Source organism: Lactuca virosa, chromosome 4 (assembly GCF_052849685.1).
Source record: "Lactuca virosa cultivar CGN04683 chromosome 4, Lactuca_virosa_CGN04683_v6, whole genome shotgun sequence".
NCBI lineage: Eukaryota > Viridiplantae > Streptophyta > Magnoliopsida > Asterales > Asteraceae > Lactuca > Lactuca virosa.
In genome coordinates this window covers 12,887,067-12,904,783 of record NC_136429.1, presented here as the reverse complement: position 1 = coordinate 12,904,783, position 17,717 = coordinate 12,887,067, and the positions used below count along the sequence as shown (strand labels likewise).

The window sequence follows — 17,717 nt, the reverse complement described above, 5'->3', positions numbered from 1 at the left end:
TCATTTCATTTATTTATTTTGTTTTTGATAAATTTCATTATTCCTAAAAGAAGACACCATTAATAAAATTATGTGATGTCTCGATTCAATTGTCTCGATTCAATTGTCCTACATAATCTTAAAATATGATAGAACTTTCTACATATTATTACAAGATTATCTTTCAAATAAGGGAAGTGATTCGTACACAACAATTTTTTGCCATACACAATAATTTATGCATTATAGAGTTGTACAATACAACACTTTAAAGCACAATTTGTTGTGTACGAAAAAAAAATGTTGTGTACGAATATGTCCATTATAACTATATAAACAAATAAACATATTTATAAAAAAGTATTTGTTAAGTAAATAAACAATCCCTATTACCAATTATCATCATTGTTAATAGCTATAATTTCAAATCAAAATTTACAAACTACATTAAGAGGGTGTTTGAGAAAGCTTAAAAAAGAAGTTTTTTTGACTTATTATCGGTTCCACACCGATATAAGTCAAAAAGAATATTTGGATAAAAACTTAAAAAAAAAACAACTTATAAATGTTTGGAACATCCGGTAAGTTATTTTTTGATAAATCATTTACCTTATTTTTTGATAAATCATTTACCTCTTACTTTTCCACCATTCAAAGATATTGACAGATATACCCCTTAACTTATACCTATATCGACACAAAAACATACGCTATAAGCTAATAAACTTATAATGTTTTGACACTAGATAAGCTTAGTCAAACATGTTTTTAAAAATTCTATTTTAATATCTATTTTAATATCTCTATAAATTAATAAACTATAAGTTAAAAAGTTAAAAGATATTTTTAAATATATATTTTTCCTATTAACCTTAGCCGCCTTGAATAGATTTCATTTCATTCCATTCATTTTCTGATTATTTTACAATTTTACAAATTTCATTATTTACAAAAGATCATCAAGCACCCTGCGTTTTACCCGCTACACCCATCATTGGGTTGGAGAAGGGGTTTTAATTATTTAACGACTTTAACAATGAAGTATATGAAGAAATTGCAGTTGAGTACTTCATTTTTCTGAAACTTTTCAAACCACAACAAATACTCGCACATCTTTTATCTTTTTCTCCCACCCTGAAAATGGAAGAATTTTGATGCTCAGATTCACCATTATCATCTTCACATCATCGCGAAGAGATCAATCAAGTCTCAGATCTTAATTTCTCTTCACAGATCACCGTAGTTGATCTCCCCCAGATCTCGACTGGATTCTCAGCTTGTATAATAATAATTATATACGTAATCGCTCTATATATTTGTCTTCTGCTATAATCTGGATCTGGTCGAGCTCTCTCGTGGCTTCCAAACGAACCCAATCATGAATCCCTTCTCGTCTGGGACGCGTCTAAGGTAAGTTGCTTTCTTTTAATCGAAAATTGACCTAATTCGAGTGACTGTGATCTCGAGTTTTCTCAATTGAATGTTAGTGTGCGGTTGTTTACTGATCGGAGTATATGAAATGGTTTCGTTTAGTAACTTAATTGAATTATGGTGCGTAGGAACTGGTCTCATCTCATATATGTGTTTGATACTATAATGAGCTACAAGAATGTTTAAGATGTTACACTGTGAACGAGGGAGATATTAATATCTTAAGAACATAGTGAATGAAAAGCGTAATGACCGAAGTAGGAAGTCTGTCTGTAAACATCTAAATGAACTAAAACAATGGTGGGTAATTGTTCCTAGCTGCCCTTTAATCACAATATTATTATCAAGAATGCAAACCTAGAAGGTTAGAACCATACAATTTACTGAATCCAACTAAGCGATCCCATTCGTCATTCGCTCCTTTAGCTTTCTCAGTGTCATTATCAGTCCAGCAGAGTTTTCCTTAATATACTTATGGAGTCCATTGATGAGAAGTGGATGGGCAAAGCTTGAACCCAAGGCCAATGGTCTCAGATAATTTGTAACTACTAAGGCTGTAGAGCCACTTAATCAGTTAAATATCTTAATAATCAACCACCGAGGGATCATATTCTGCCAGCATTTCACAATCACAACCTTTTGGGATGTATCGTTGTTACAAATACTAAAATACACAAACTACAACCACCAAGAAGAGTCATAATGGACTAATGCAACTAATCTGGAAGTATACTTATGGGGTTTTTAAACATGCAGCCGAGTAGAATGCCTTAAGAAAATTGATTATTTCAATAATTGTAAGATTTCCCAACTTTCCCTAACTTTAATCAACTAATTATTTATCCTGATTCGAATTCTTCAAGTCACCATAATCACTTTGATAACACACATCCAGACACCCCGTTAGATGTAGACATGTTATGAGGGAAATCTAATATCTACCAAGATGTTCAATATAATTTCTTCAACTTCAAAGATTATTTTCTTTATGTATCTAATCTTCTAAGCATAGAAAATGAGGAGGAATGACTATAAAATCAACTTCAAAATATGTGCACATGTTCAGTAGGGAGATAACTAACAAAACTCAACACATTCATTTTGCCCTCATACCCATTTACAATATTAACATTACATTAGTTTCAAGTTGAAGTTGATTGTGATTTGTGCCTATATGTAGATGACATTGTGTAGCTTGTGAGATGATGATTATTGTTACTTTTCAGGGACATGATTCGGGCAATACGTGCCTGTAAAACTGCAGCAGAGGAGCGTGCTGTTGTTAGAAAGGAGTGTGCTTCTATTCGTGCAGCAGTTAGTGACAATGACAATGATTATAGACACCGTAATTTGGCAAAGCTCATGTTCATTCACATGTTAGGGTATCCTACACATTTTGGTCAAATGGAATGCCTCAAGTTGATTGCAGCCCCTGGATTTCCAGAGAAGAGAATAGGATATCTAGGACTTATGCTGCTTCTTGATGAAAGACAAGAAGTTTTGATGCTAGTAACCAATTCACTCAAGCAGTATGCACCTACTACCCTTTAGTACTATTGTTTCCTGGATATTGGATTTCCAGTTGATGAAAAATCCATTGTCATTTTGCAGAGATCTTAATCATACCAACCAGTATATTGTAGGACTGGCTCTTTGTGCTTTGGGCAATATAAGTTCTGCTGAAATGGCTCGTGATCTTGCACCTGAAGTTGAAAGGCTGCTGCAATTTCGAGATCCAAATGTTCGCAAGAAAGTAAGTCAATGAAAATATCCTTCTGAAATGTCATTGTCTTTGAATTGTGCTGACACCATTAATGATTTTTCATATATTTCCATTATGCTCGGATAAAAAAAAAATTAAATGACCATCCTCATTTCGTTAGAATTTTTATTTTGGCTCTTTAAATTTAAAATCTGTAAAATGGGCATTCAGATATCTTTTTTTCCCACAATATGTTGTACTTATCTACATTCTTACAATGTACAGGCAGCATTATGCTCTATAAGGATTATAAAGAAAGTCCCTGACCTTGCAGAGAATTTTGTAAACCCTGTTGCTTCCTTACTCAAAGAAAAGCATCATGGAGTTCTTTTAACTGCAATCCAGCTTTGTGCAGATTTGTGTATAGTCAGTGAAGAGGCCCTTGAATATTTTAGGAAGGTATATTGACTCTTTTCTTTCAATATTTTGATTGGAGTTTGTGAATATTTTAGGAAGGTATATTGACTCTTTTCTTTCAATATTTTGATTGGAGTTTGTGAATATTTTAGGAAGGTATATTGACCTTTTTGTTTCTTTCTCATTCTCTATCTAGAAATGCACAGAGGGCATAGTAAAAGTTCTGAAGGATGCAGTGAACAGTCCATATGCTCCTGAATATGATATTTCTGGGATTTCGGATCCTTTTCTTCAAATAAGATTACTCCGTATTTTACGGATCTTGGGTCATGGAGATGCTGATGCTAGTGATTTCATGAATGATGTCCTTGCTCAGGTCAGCTTCCATCTTTTATGTGATATCTTGTTAACTTGTCAATGATATCTAATAGGGTTTAGGTTGAAATCCTCCATCCAACTATTCACTGTGTATACGTTTGGTCATTCTGGATTTTATTTCTACATATAGAGTCCCTAAACTTTTTAAATCCTCCATCAGTACAACAAAAAGAGTTTTTTAAGGACTTTTGATGAACAGAAAAATCTATAGTGATCAAATGTTGATAGCGAATAGTTGGTTTTTAATATATAATGTTATTATTCATATATACTTTTTTATACTTTCTAAATTACATAAATTATAGGTTAAATACATGAAATAGTAATATACTCTTATTTTTGTTTAATAACCAACTATATATATATATATATATATATATATACTTTTATTTATTTGTTTAATAACCAACTATATTTGACCTGCAAGTGAGATTTTATTTACATAAAGTTTAGTGACCTTATATGTACATAAAAAATCCCAGGTGATTAAATGTGTACACAACAAATAGTTGGATGAAGGATTTCAAGCTAAACCCCATCTAATATGGGATTTATTTATAGTCATTGATCATATGATCTACATACACGTTTGGTTTGACTGTTGCTTTCAAAAATCATAAGTTGTGATACATGAATGATGTGTAGGTGGCAACAAAGACAGAGTCAAACAAGAATGCAGGGAATGCTATCCTTTATGAATGTGTAGAAACTATTATGAGCATTGAAGATAGTGGTGGCTTGCGTGTTCTTGCAATCAATATTTTGGGGAGGTTCTTATCAAACCGTGACAACAATATCAGGTAAAGCATCTCCTCCCTCTTCCATGCATGGTAGTAAATATCTAGTGAGTCTTCATGTAAATTGTAAAATGAAATGATTTACTTTCAATTGAATATTATTATTATGGCAGGTATGTTGCATTAAACATGCTGATGAAAGCAATATCAATAGATGGTCAAGCAGTGCAGAGACATCGCGCAACAATCTTAGAATGTGTCAAGGTAATATTCATCATTTGTAAACTAAAAAGTAACATTTATGATTTATATGATGATGATTGGATTCGAATACTGCACAATTGCATGTATATAAACAGTAAGTGCTCCTTTTATATTCAGGATTCAGATGCTTCAATTCGAAAAAGAGCCCTTGAACTTGTGTATCTTCTGGTCAATGAAAGCAACGTAAAACCTTTGACCAAGGAGTTAATTGATTATCTGGTAGTAAGTGACCAGGACTTCAAAGGAGATCTTACTGCAAAAATTTGCTCCATTGTGGAAAAGTAAGTAAAAGGGTATTTTTGTAATAACTCATATCTATTATTATCATATGCATTTCTCATTTTAATCTCCACACCATTCTTCTTCTAGGCTTTCCCCAGAGAAAATTTGGTACATTGATCAGATGCTCAAGGTTCTTTGTGAGGTCCGTATGTACTTTTGTACTAGTTTTCCAAATGATAGTTTATTTAATCTTCAATGTATGTTTAAATTGGGATTAGTTTTGCATTTGCTTACTGAAATACTAAAAAAAACTATCAATGTTTATTAGGCTGGAAATTATGTAAAGGACGAAGTGTGGCATGCTCTAATTGTTGTGATAACCAATTCATCTAACCTCCATGGATATACAGTAAGGTCACTCTATAGAGCAATCCAAACATCATGTGATCAGGTACCATGAATCTTAACAAAAATATTTTGTCTAATCTTACTGGACGTTTTTGCCCTCTCGTATATATGTTGTTTACGTGTTTTCAAACAGGAAGCTGTAGTTCGGGTAGCAGTATGGTGCATTGGAGAATACGGTGATTTATTGGTAAACAATGTTGGAATGCTTGATATCGAGGAACCTATAACTGTGAGTTTGCTTCTTCATAATTGAGTTTGAAATACCCAAATCTATACTGTATGTTTAAATTAACTTGAAAGTTGAGAGTTGAGAGTTGTTTTTGATATGACAGGTAACGGAGTCTGATGCAATTGATGTTATAGAAGCTGCTATCAAGCAACACACATCTGATCTTACAACCAGGGCAATGTGTTTGATGGCTTTGTTAAAACTGTCTTCACGTTTCCCTTCTTCTTCACAGTAAGTTTATTTATTTAAGAATATCTTTTCCGTTTATGAAAAAATATATAATATATATGGTGATATCATATTCATAGAGGTTATTGATTTTTGTAGGAGAATAAAAGACATTGTGAATCAATCTAAAGGAAGCCTTCTGCTTGAGCTGCAGCAGAGATCAATCGAATTTGATTCCATAATCGGAAAACATCAAAATTTAAGGTATGAAAATGAAATGATGATTATGTATGTATGTTTGTATCATCATAATATTATGTAACTAAGCTGATATATATGTAATGAATGGATTTGAAGGTCTGCATTGGTTGAAAGGATGCCAGTTCTTGATGAAGCAAGTTACAGTGGAAGAAGAGGTGGTTCAGGTGTTTCGACATCAGGGATTAATAATATTCCAAATGGGGTTGTTAAAATAGTTGATGCTCCTCTAGTAGACTTGCTGGATCTTGGTGTAGATGAACCTGCACCACCTCCTAACTCTTCTTCAGGTCCCAATTTTCTTCACGACCTTCTTGGTGTTGGTGCTGATATCTCATCTTCTTCCCCACAATCAGGTTAAATTTATTTAATTACCTTTTTAGTTTTTATTATAAAAGTTAAACTTTGATGTTATAATAATTAGAGCACGGGGAAACCATGAATGGATTAAATGTGTAACTTAAAGAGCCGATTACTGTTTGAAAAATGAATATAAAATATAAAGTACATAATAGAGATTAGATATTAATATTGGTGTATGTGTTTTGGTTTCAGGAGGTAGAAATACAATGCATGGGCATAAAAGTGGTACAGATGTTCTGTTGGATCTATTGTCAAGCGGGTCACCACCTGCTCCTGCTCCTGCTCCTGCTACTCAAAAAAGCTCATCTACATCTGATCTCTTATCCTTGACTCAACTTAATAATAATAATAATAATAATAAACCCTCACCCTCACCCTCACCTTTTAGTGGTTTGGATACTCTTTCATCACCTCTACCTACACCTGGCGCTTCCCCTATGATGGATCTATTAGACGGATTCGGTCCAAATCCTACTACACCACCACCTCCACCTAGTAAGTCTTATTATATCTTTTTTTTTTTTTTTTCTATCCGCCTTCAGGTAAATAAAAATGACGCTTAAAAAATAACAGCACACTTGGGGAACTGCTAGGAAAAAATAAACTAAGTTTCCTTCTTTCTGTATCAAGTAAAATAGAGACACAGACACCCACATATTACTTATCATACCATACCAACTACCAAGGGGTAAGGGTTGTTTCTTTTTTGATTTCCCCATTAAGTCCTGTATATGGATAAAGTGCTGTATATTTTCCTTTTTTTTTTTTTTTTTTTTCTTTTCTAGACCAAATAAACTGTCTGAGTCTGAATGATACTAAATTACCATTTTACCCTTACATTCCAAACAACAAATTTCACAATATCCATCAATTTTAAGCCAATGGGAGGGAAAAAAAGAAGGTAAAAGGGTTAGTGTGTTGATACATTAAGCGGAAACCTATCAAGTGATTCTGTCCTGATTAAGTAATAAAAAATAAAAGAAACAGTCCTGTCGAAAATCCAAATTAAATGAAAATGAAACAACCCCTATTCCTAATAAGCCAGTCATGTATGTACTCCTTGATAAAACCTAATAAGTCAAAGCAAGGAAGCAAGGATATAATATATTTAATTTTGATGCATGAACATTGAACAGAAGAAGAGGACAATGGGCGGACATATCCACCAATTGTTGCATTTGAGAGTGGTGCATTGAGCGTCATGTTCAACCTGTCTAAGCAACCCGGAAGTCCACAGATAACCCTAATTGAAGCAAAATTCACAAATAAGTCTTCCCAGGTCTATACAGATTTCGTCTTCCAGGCAGCAGTGCCCAAGGTAAACCTGAATTACATATCTGCTCCCTCCCTCCCTCCCTCCCTATATCTATAATATATATCTCTTGCAACTTTTGTCCTTATTTGAGACTTTTTATAACGTTTTTGTTCCTTTGTCCAAGTAGAATGACTTTTGGGACCAAAATTGCAAAAATCAGCTAGGGACCCAAATTGAAATTTTATATTCTAACTTATTGTCTCATTTACAATCCACAGTTCCTACAGCTGCATTTAGAGCCTGCTAGCAGTAATACTCTTCCTGGAAACGCCAGTGGTTCTATAACACAGAAATTACGAGTCACCAACAATCAACATGGCAAGGTATTTATTTATTTATTTATTTTTAATAATTCAATATAGAATACTACTCTCTTGTTTTATGACCGACTCACTCATGACTCATGACTCATGAATGTTGTTTTGAGCAGAAATCAGTTGTGATGCGTATACGAATAAGCTACAAGTTGAACAACAAAGATATGTTGGAGGAAGGGCAAATCAGTAACTTCCCTCGCGACTTGTGAACCATCTCTCTTTCTCTCTCTCTTCCTACTTCTAGTGTTTAGTGCAAGTTTAAAGTTTAAAGTTTTGGTTGGCTGAAAGTTGAATCAATTGTTGTTTCCCTTTTTTCGTATATTTTTGGGTGTAGCGTTTGGAATATTGAGTTAACAAGTTGAGCTGAGCGTCTTTTTTTTTTTTTTTTTTTTTGTATATTATATGAACAAAAAAGATGTTATTGTATTCAATTGTGAGAACCAAATTTTGCCATCATAGGCATAGACACAAACTCATCAACCTTATTTTTATTATTATTATAATTTATTTCACATGTCAAACAAGTTTTATTATGTTCAACTTTTCTATTATTGTTGATTTAAATTCAATAATATTACATTATGATACATTTAAATTTATACATTTGTGTATCTGTAACATAGAATTCTATTAATACAAGTCAAACCAATAATTTTTTTTTTCTTCTGCTTATTCCATTTATTCCTTTAACCAAACATATCCCGACAAAAGAAAAAAACTTTACAGGAAATTTCTTCAATGTCTTAATAAGGCAAAACAAGTTGCATTTCGTAGAATATCTTGTAGCGATTATAAGTAAATCAAGAAAATATATTTAAATACTTCATGTCTTCATAGATAAAAAAAAGTTGAATTCGGAAGTCTTATTCTGATTGTCATTTATGTTCATGCAAGCACCTTACGAGTTACGGGAGCCTTGGAATGAAAATTATTTTATATATAGCATGTAAATTTACGGCTTTTTTTTTTTTTTTGAAATACTTGTTTGAAAAGAAAAAACAATTCTTAGATGATTTTATGCAAATTACATAAATATTATTAATATGACAAAAGTTAATATCGTATCAGTAGTTTCGTTTCAAAGCACATCATTATATATCTAAAATGCAACAAAAAATAATAATAATAATAATAATAATAAATAAATAATAAAAACCAAAATAAGTCAAAACAAATGATCTTGGCAATTTTGTATGATTACTATAAAACAGAGATATCAATTTAAAAGTAAAAACAATATAATAATTTGTATATATTACAATAATATATATATATATATAAAACAGAGATATCAATTTAAAAGTAAAAACAATATAATAATTTGTATATATTACAATAATATATATATATATATATATATATATATATATATATATATATATATATATATATATATATATATATATATATATATATATATTTAAAAAGGTGATTCAAGTTTAATTGCAGTTTATTGTGAATGTGTGTATTTTTTTGTCCTTTTATTTATTTAATAAAATTAAAAGGGTTGCTTTCTTTTTTTGTTTATGTCCATCAATTGTGAAACAATTTGATTCTTTTGGGGAGGAGGAACAAGACTTTTGTTGACTAACAAACAAAGTTATTATACTGTTAATTAATTAATATCCCCAACACCTTCACATGTATGTTTTCTTCAAAAATATATGTTGACGTGAGAGTTATTCTTGTAAATATAAATAATGAATATTAATCCAAATAACAAAGTTGTATACAATTTAATTGATCAGCTTCTCTAGTTTTAGAACGAAATTCGGTTATTATATCTATTTTTAAATAAATGTTAATCGATAAACTAAAATCAAATTATAACAAAAATAAGTTAAGTTTATTTATAACTTTATATAAAAGGAAGCAGCTCAATGGAAATACGACATACGACATATATTATATGTGGGGAAATATACCTTCTTTTTTCTTTTCTTCCCTCCAATGTCTTTTGTCTGTTTATCCTTTCTTCCCAACTGCCTTTAATATCTTCAAGTATACTCAAATGTATATTACTGTTTAGTACAAAATAAATAAAAGCTACTATACTTTTAACAATTTTTCTGGTTTAATCATTATACTTCACATATGTTATTTAGATGTTATATTTCTACAATAAGATGGCTTCTTATATTATATGAATATCGTAATTTAATCGTCTAACAATATATACGTCATACTAAACTTGACAACGAATATATTCCCACCGCATTGCTCGAATGCAAAACATAGTTACTATTAAAAACCAAATACATCTCATGCCATCTAATCTTTTACTTATATTTTATATTTTGGCCTATTGTTTTAAATTTTATAACGAAGTTGGCATAACTTTTTTCTTTTTATTATTGTTTTGGTTACCTCACTTTTTAATTTTTTTTAGCTTATTTTTTTAATTTCTATTATGAATTTGATCTCTCGGTTTTCCTTTATGGTCCCTTGCTTTTCTTTTTAACAGTTTTGGCCCAATTTTTAGTTTTTAACGAGATTTGGTTCATTTTTTTTACAACTTTCTTTTTATATATTTTTAAAACTTAGTTTTTCTACAACAATCTTTTTTACAAAATTAGTTTTTACAATTTTTTTTGTAATTTTTTTTTAACTTTGTTTTATATGTTTATAATTTTTATTTTAAATTAGTTGTCTATATTTTACAAATTATATATGTTAAACCAATCTTTTAACAAAGTTGATGTTGACAAAGCTTTCAACTCCCGAAATTGGAATTGCCGGATTCAATGATGAAACTAAATGTATTTTGGAAGTAAAACGAGATATTAGATTATCGGGTGCCTTAAATCGGCCAGATCATCGTTGTTAGTAAATGGATCACCAACATCAGAGTTTGAAATTCAAAGAGGGTTAAGACAAACGGGCCCCCTTTCCCCTCTCTCTTCATTCTCGCCATGGAAGGCTTGAACCATTCAAGAATCCCTTCATCCCCATGTGTCTTCCGGAATCAAACTTCCTAGAAACAGTCCCTCCATCTCTCAAACTCAGCACTGAGAACAGTACATGGGAGTGGAATGGAGGTGAATCTGACATCTATCTGTCGAAACTTTACATGGTTTATCATCAGAATGCTACTTAAATCCCGAAGCAATTAAATTTCCATGGACTTGACAGTTACTTTAAAGATATATGCTTTTTCTTGGCGATTGAGGCAAAAACATAATACCAACAAACCCTAATCCTATAGCAAGAGGAGTACCATCCGTCCAATCGGTTTGCAGTTTCTATCAAGGTGGAATGGATTCAATTTTGTATGTATTTTTGAGGAATGCGCATTTGCAAAGATGATATGAAATTTAATTCAAAACTGGTGTTGGCTATCTATCTCAGATATTAGCAACATAAGTTCCATCTTTTCAATGGTATCGACAATTAGATACACAAAAAAAATCTGATACAAATATTTCACTCAATATCGATGGCGACTCTGTGGAACATATTATGAGCACGTAACAAGGCAATCTTCAATAAGGTGAAATCAAGTCTCAAAAAGGTGTTAGCACAAACATTGGCAATAGTCTTCCTATGGGTTAAATTTAGAGCAAAATTCTACTCGATTTGTTGGAATGATTGGTATGTATGGCCTTTTGGCATCATGTAAGTTTATTTTCTTATATTGCCTTTGTACTCCTTTGCACTTATAACTAGTCGTAGTTTATAATATATCGACTTTTTATCTTTCAAGAAAAAAAAATTAAAAATATCAATTTGGTCATACCCTTGTGACAATCTTCCATTCCATGACAAATATCGCTCATGTTTTAACATTATTTCTCTTTAACAATATACATTTTAAACTTTAAACATAATTATTATCCTTTTGGATTTGGATTGTACTAATAATCAACAAAGCCGTCAACATTTACCAAAAAAAAAATTATGTGGCTCAACTTTCCTATTAGGTGTAATTACGTTGTCATTTTCTTAAATATTAAATACTTAAATTATATCTCGAAAATACTTTATACAAAATTACAAACATTATATAGAAAAGGACCAAAATTTTGGTGGAAAGAATGATTGTGACAACAAGGGGGATTTGTCATATCACTAAAGTTTTTCTTTTCCAAAACCATTCTTGTTCCATTTCAACTTTTTCCCACAAATGAATGACAAAAAATGATCTTTTAAATATTTTGTGGGGGGCAAAAAAGAAGCTAGTGGCCAAACATTCATGTTACAATTACATGACCCACAAGTCATGGGGGCACTAATCCCATGTCAACCCTTGCGTTAAATCATGAATACCTTCCATCATATGAACCTCACTCTCCCCTTTTCATGGATCCCACTTCATAATTTCACACTCACTCAAAATTAGATAACTCCATTTAAAAATTCCATTAAAACAAAGAATAAAATATTTAAATATATTTGATCTAGTGGGTGACGCCTAAAATCCGGTTTTATATTATTCTTATAACTCTTCGGTTTGAATCTTATACTTATACATGTTATAGATTTTTTTAAATTCATATCGGTTGGATAAAAAACTTAAAGCTTGTTTGGAACATGTGAAAGAAAACAATGAAACTTACCAAAATCATGTGTAAATCAATAAGAGTATTTAAAAGGTCTGAACCATTACTTAACCCATCATATTCAACAATGAAAAAGGACACAATATTAAACAAAATGATAAAAGTAATGAGTACATGTTGCCATCTTTACTAAAGTCAATCATGAAAAGGAAATAAGAATCATTCACAAAATCTTCACTGCACTAAAGAAACAAGAATGGAAAATCGAATAAACAACTTCATAAAAAAAAACTATTGGCTCTTGAAATGTCAACTATGAGTATTATTTGCATTTCTAAAGGGTAAACTAACATTAACAGAGGAATTAACCATATGGGTATTGGTACCTGAAGATATTTGACCTTTATGATGATCTCTCTTTGACCAAAGCCAAATCTTGGAAACTGAAAAGCTCTCACCTTTGCTTCTATTGCTGATTTTCTTTCCATCATTACCCCCATCAATTGAGCTATTTTCTTTATCTTTATTACCAAAACTGCCCCTTCTACTACTATTGGGAACAAATGCCACTCTTAAATCTGAGTTTCCCACCACATACTCATAAGATCCCATCGAGTAACATCTTCTTGCATCAAAATTGCTATTACTTGTCTCCCCAACTTCCTTTTCATCTCTTTTTCCAACATTTGTGGCTCTAAACTTTCCAAGTCTAACCGGATACACCCTCTTTTCATTACCAATACTACCCTCGGATTGCTTGAAATGACCAAAATGCCCCTGGTCATCATCTTCTTCCCTTGAATCATTAAACTCGAAGACAGGATTTTCAACAGAAAAACCAGGAGTGAAAAGGGTTCCTCTGCATAAAGGACAAGTTGAATTTGAAAGCAACCAAGTGTCTATACATTGCATATGGAAAGCATGGCTGCATAAAGGTAACAATCTTAAATTGTCCTGTTGTGTAAATTCACAAAGGCAAACAGCACAATCGAAAGGCTCTTTTAACCCCATTAATTCTTTGTAAGAAAACACTGGGAGTGCATCAATGAAAGCTTGATCTAACCCAGAATCATGTAGATTGAAAAGCTGTTGTAATTGTCTCTCATACGCATCACCATCACCATCATCATCGACGCCACTTTCTTGAAATCTTGAAGATTGAAAATGGGAATTTGAAGATCTTTTCCTCTTTATCAAATACCTCACCAGTAAATGGAGTAAACCACATATAAAGAACATAACCGCTATCACAATTATAATGTTTCTAGCAAATAACAGGGTTGAGTTAGTTTTGGAATCCGTATGAGAAGGGGGATTAGCAAGAGGGGTAGGAGGAGGAGGAAAAGACGAAAGAAGGCGCATTTTAGCAGATATGAAAACCTACAAGAAGCATCAAGTTTTCTGTATGTTTTCAAAATGCGTGAACTGTGAAGAACACTCAAGAAAGGTTTTTAATTTGATTATTTTAATCTTTAATCTAAACCCAGTTCGTGAATTCAATAAACAACCGATATAAACATCTACTAGTTGAAATTACAACAAACCCACTTGATACAAACTAAGAAATGCTACAAGAATCAGATCTTGATTCAAAAAAAAAAAAATCAAGAAAAAAGAAAAACAAATAGGGTTTGGAGAGTTCAAGATTTTAGGTTACCCAGCTCAGAATGTCAAATAAACATTAGTCTTTTAGCACAAACCTGTGCTGATTCGAAGGCGAAAAATACTTCTTTGACACTTTCTTGATGAGTGGAATCTGTTGATATATAGTGGTAAGCGGTAAGTGAATCAAAGAAATCCTCGGAGGGTAAAATTACAGAGAGATGTAGTCGTGTGTCGAGGGAGCCTTAAAAGAGAAGTAGTGTAGGCATGGGCAGTTTTGTCATTTCCTCAAAATGATTACAAATGTTTTAGTGCACTGTGTTCAACTGTTCACAGATCACACACCAGAGTCCAGAAGGGCTTCTCTTGATTGCACATGGCCCAAGAAGGGATTTTGTGGGCAATAATGGTGCAAGTCAAATAGCAAAACTTTTTTTAATTTTTGTTTGAACCACCCATCTTTACTTAATAACCATAAATAATATTAAATTTTAAAGTATGTAGTTTAAGGAAAAAAAAGTAGTGGTATTTTAAGGCTATTGAAAATAAAGGTTCATATAAATTATAGATATTGATAACATAAAGTCTTTGTTATAATAAAAGACTCATTCCACGTGGCATGTTCTTCATGTTTCTTTGGTTTAAGTTCAGTTATCAAACTACTTTCTAAAACTTTAAATTAGGTCTTATAATCCGTATAAAGATATTTATTATCAATCTCGTAAATTTTGCATATGTTCTGCCCCAAATCACGGGTATCTCCCCAACTTTAGCTTTTTCATTTTGAAAATCAAATCACGTAAACACTTATCACATTCATCAGTTCAAGAAGCTGATTTCTTCTTCCCACCTTCTGGTCTCCCTCTTTCTTCCATCTTTTATGTAGAATTATGTATCAAAAACATGTTTTTTTTGTTGCTGCTCTTCACAATAGCGTCAACTGACGAACTCATCAATGACTGTTCTCCTCTTTGTTATGTTTAGTAATCCCTCTGAGTTTCTCTTTTTTGCGTCAATGGGCGCAGAACCCTAAGGTTCAAATTTTGTGATGTTTGTGTAATACAGACCGGATGCATGTGTTTTAATTTTAGTGTATTTATAGATTTTTTGGGTTCGATTTTATCTTCATATTTCCATTTTCAAACCTTGACCAAATGGGTTCTATAAACAAGAAAACAAGAAAACGAGTTCATCTCCTATTTATTTGTTGAAGTTTGGTTGTCTGGCTTCATCTTCAACTTTAATACGAAAAAATGTAATATTTTGTATCCTCTCTAATTGACCATGCTATCAGTCAAAGCTCTTTACCATCAAATGTTATTAATTGAGTGAACATGAGCATTAATCTGTGTGAAATTTTGTGTGGCTGATACTCCTTGAATCTCTTAGCATAATGTATCTTTCATATAGCCACATGTGATACAATAAACTGAGTGGGTTAGGTTGGGAAATCTGGTGAGTACATAGAGTTTTCAACCCATAATAATATGGGTAATTTGTTTCTTCACATATTTCATGTCCAACAATTAACCCGATTACTCATCCCCATTATCTTCTTTATTCTTAAGGATCTACCCTAAGAATCATCTATTATTCAATATTTATTCCTAAGGAATAGGCACGAAGTCCATCGCTGCCAGGGTTTATCTAACTAAGTCCATAGTTGCCGATGTTATCTGTTAGGCACAACTACCAATGTTATCCATTAGGCACCAAGTCCATAGCTGTCAATGTTCATTCATAAGGCACTAAGTCCATAGATGACATGGTTTTTAGAGTACATCTGGTGAATTCGTAGTTCAAAAACATCTACAGGTTGTGAGCCTGCTAGCGTTCCACTGGACTATCTAGAATAGTCTGTGGTCGTCATCTATACTCTGCTAGATGACTGGATCAACTTCAAAGTCAAGGTTTCTCCTCATCTTTCACCTCCTATCATCTATATCATCTTTCATCTCTCATAATTCATCTACCCATCTTTACCCAATATATTTATAGGTATAAAAATACATATACAGTTTAAATCACGTAAAACATGTATAAATCGTTCATCTAGCATAGATATCAGGAACACAGATAATAAACACATATAGCATGTATTAATATTAAATACTTCATATCTATGTGTAAGATGAAAGTAACTATGCACTCACTTGTTAAAGTGACGAATCAAAATTCGGGCAGCGCTTCGTTTCTAACAGCTGTCTTTTCTGTTGACGTAATCTAATATTATTACCGCTAAGTTTTAGTCTAATATTTATTTGTGACTAATTATTAGTCTAGATTCATCATTAACTCAAAGTCTACTTCAAGATCTATCAAGTAAGGAACAACCAGGTAGGATCATGTCGAAGGTAGGGTCCGTTTGGTATACGAAGTATACTGTTTGGAAATCCCACTTTAAACACCTCACTAAATCACAGCCTAGACATCATCCCCGTAAGTTGACCAATTAGTATAATGACTTGGAATTACTAATAAATCTTCTTTATAGGTTCATAATAACGATAATGAACTTAAACATAAGTTATACTTAAAGTATGGTAAGCATAACTCACTTACATAGGGTTTAGCGAGGAACCGGGCTCTGCGCGGGTAGAACTTCTGAGCCGAAAGCTCTTCTTTCGCGACCTTCTGGCACTCCAGGCTTCGCTACTAACATCTAAGAGGTGCTAGGGAAAGAAATAGAGGCTTTAGGGGTGTTTGAGAGAGAATGGGTTGAAGAGGTGTGGAGAAATGAGTGAAAAACGAGCTCTATTTATAGGCCGCCCAGTGCCCAGTACGCTGGGCGTACTCATCATTACGCGGGGCGTAATGGGTAAAATAGCAGTACGCTGGGAGTAATTTTCCAGGTATCGTAATCTTGTTCCAAGCCGTGGGGAGGAAGTAGTGGCCCAGATCTTGTCACGTGACACTTCGAGGTTTAATCCAAAAATTAATTATCTTCTAACATCCGTAACTTTCGCATACGAGCACCGTTTTTAACGTTCTTTATATCCACACGTAGGTAGCGACGTGATCTACAACTTTCGTTTAGACTCTGTCGGCTAACTTTGACTTTATTTTTAAAGTTATATTTTAACAAGCTTAGACAGTTAAAGTCCGTTAAAAATTCATAACTTTGTCATCCGACATCCGTTTTCGACTGTCTTTATATCGTTGAGCTCCTATTAATGAGATCTTCACTTATCATTTTAGGTTGTGTCGGCTAATATTCGATCGATCTAAAATTCGATTTCCGGGCTGTACACTGCTACGCTAAATCTTAGAAAAATCATAACTTCCTCTAACGAAGTCAGACTTGGACGTTCTCTATATGCGTGATCTTGGTTTAACGTCTACTACGAGTTCCATTTAGGTCGATAAGGCTAAAAAGTATTTTGTCAAAAATTTACTTTTTACGATACGCGGAACCGTTTCGGTTTACT

The 17,717-nt window shown here is 32.5% G+C and overlaps 1 protein-coding gene and 1 pseudogene across 1 annotated transcript; one reads left to right on the top strand and one right to left on the bottom strand.

The window, feature by feature from the left end:
• Positions 1 to 995: 995 nt before the first annotated feature.
• On the top strand, positions 996 to 8,721 carry LOC145169362 (AP-1 complex subunit gamma-2-like). The gene is made up of 18 exons (XM_079087938.1): positions 996 to 1,389; positions 2,637 to 2,939; positions 3,022 to 3,163; positions 3,398 to 3,571; positions 3,726 to 3,905; positions 4,553 to 4,707; positions 4,818 to 4,908; positions 5,026 to 5,189; positions 5,278 to 5,332; positions 5,459 to 5,581; positions 5,672 to 5,767; positions 5,871 to 5,998; positions 6,095 to 6,199; positions 6,293 to 6,549; positions 6,749 to 7,051; positions 7,693 to 7,874; positions 8,090 to 8,194; positions 8,302 to 8,721. The coding sequence occupies exons 1-18, from the start codon at positions 1,358 to 1,360 to the stop codon at positions 8,395 to 8,397; spliced, it is 2,691 nt and encodes an 896-aa protein (XP_078944064.1). The 5' UTR covers positions 996 to 1,357; the 3' UTR covers positions 8,398 to 8,721.
• A 4,086-nt stretch (positions 8,722 to 12,807) lies between these two features.
• Positions 12,808 to 14,580, bottom strand: LOC145169360 (RING-H2 finger protein ATL46 pseudogene; annotated as a pseudogene).
• Between the last annotated feature and the right edge of the window lie 3,137 nt (positions 14,581 to 17,717).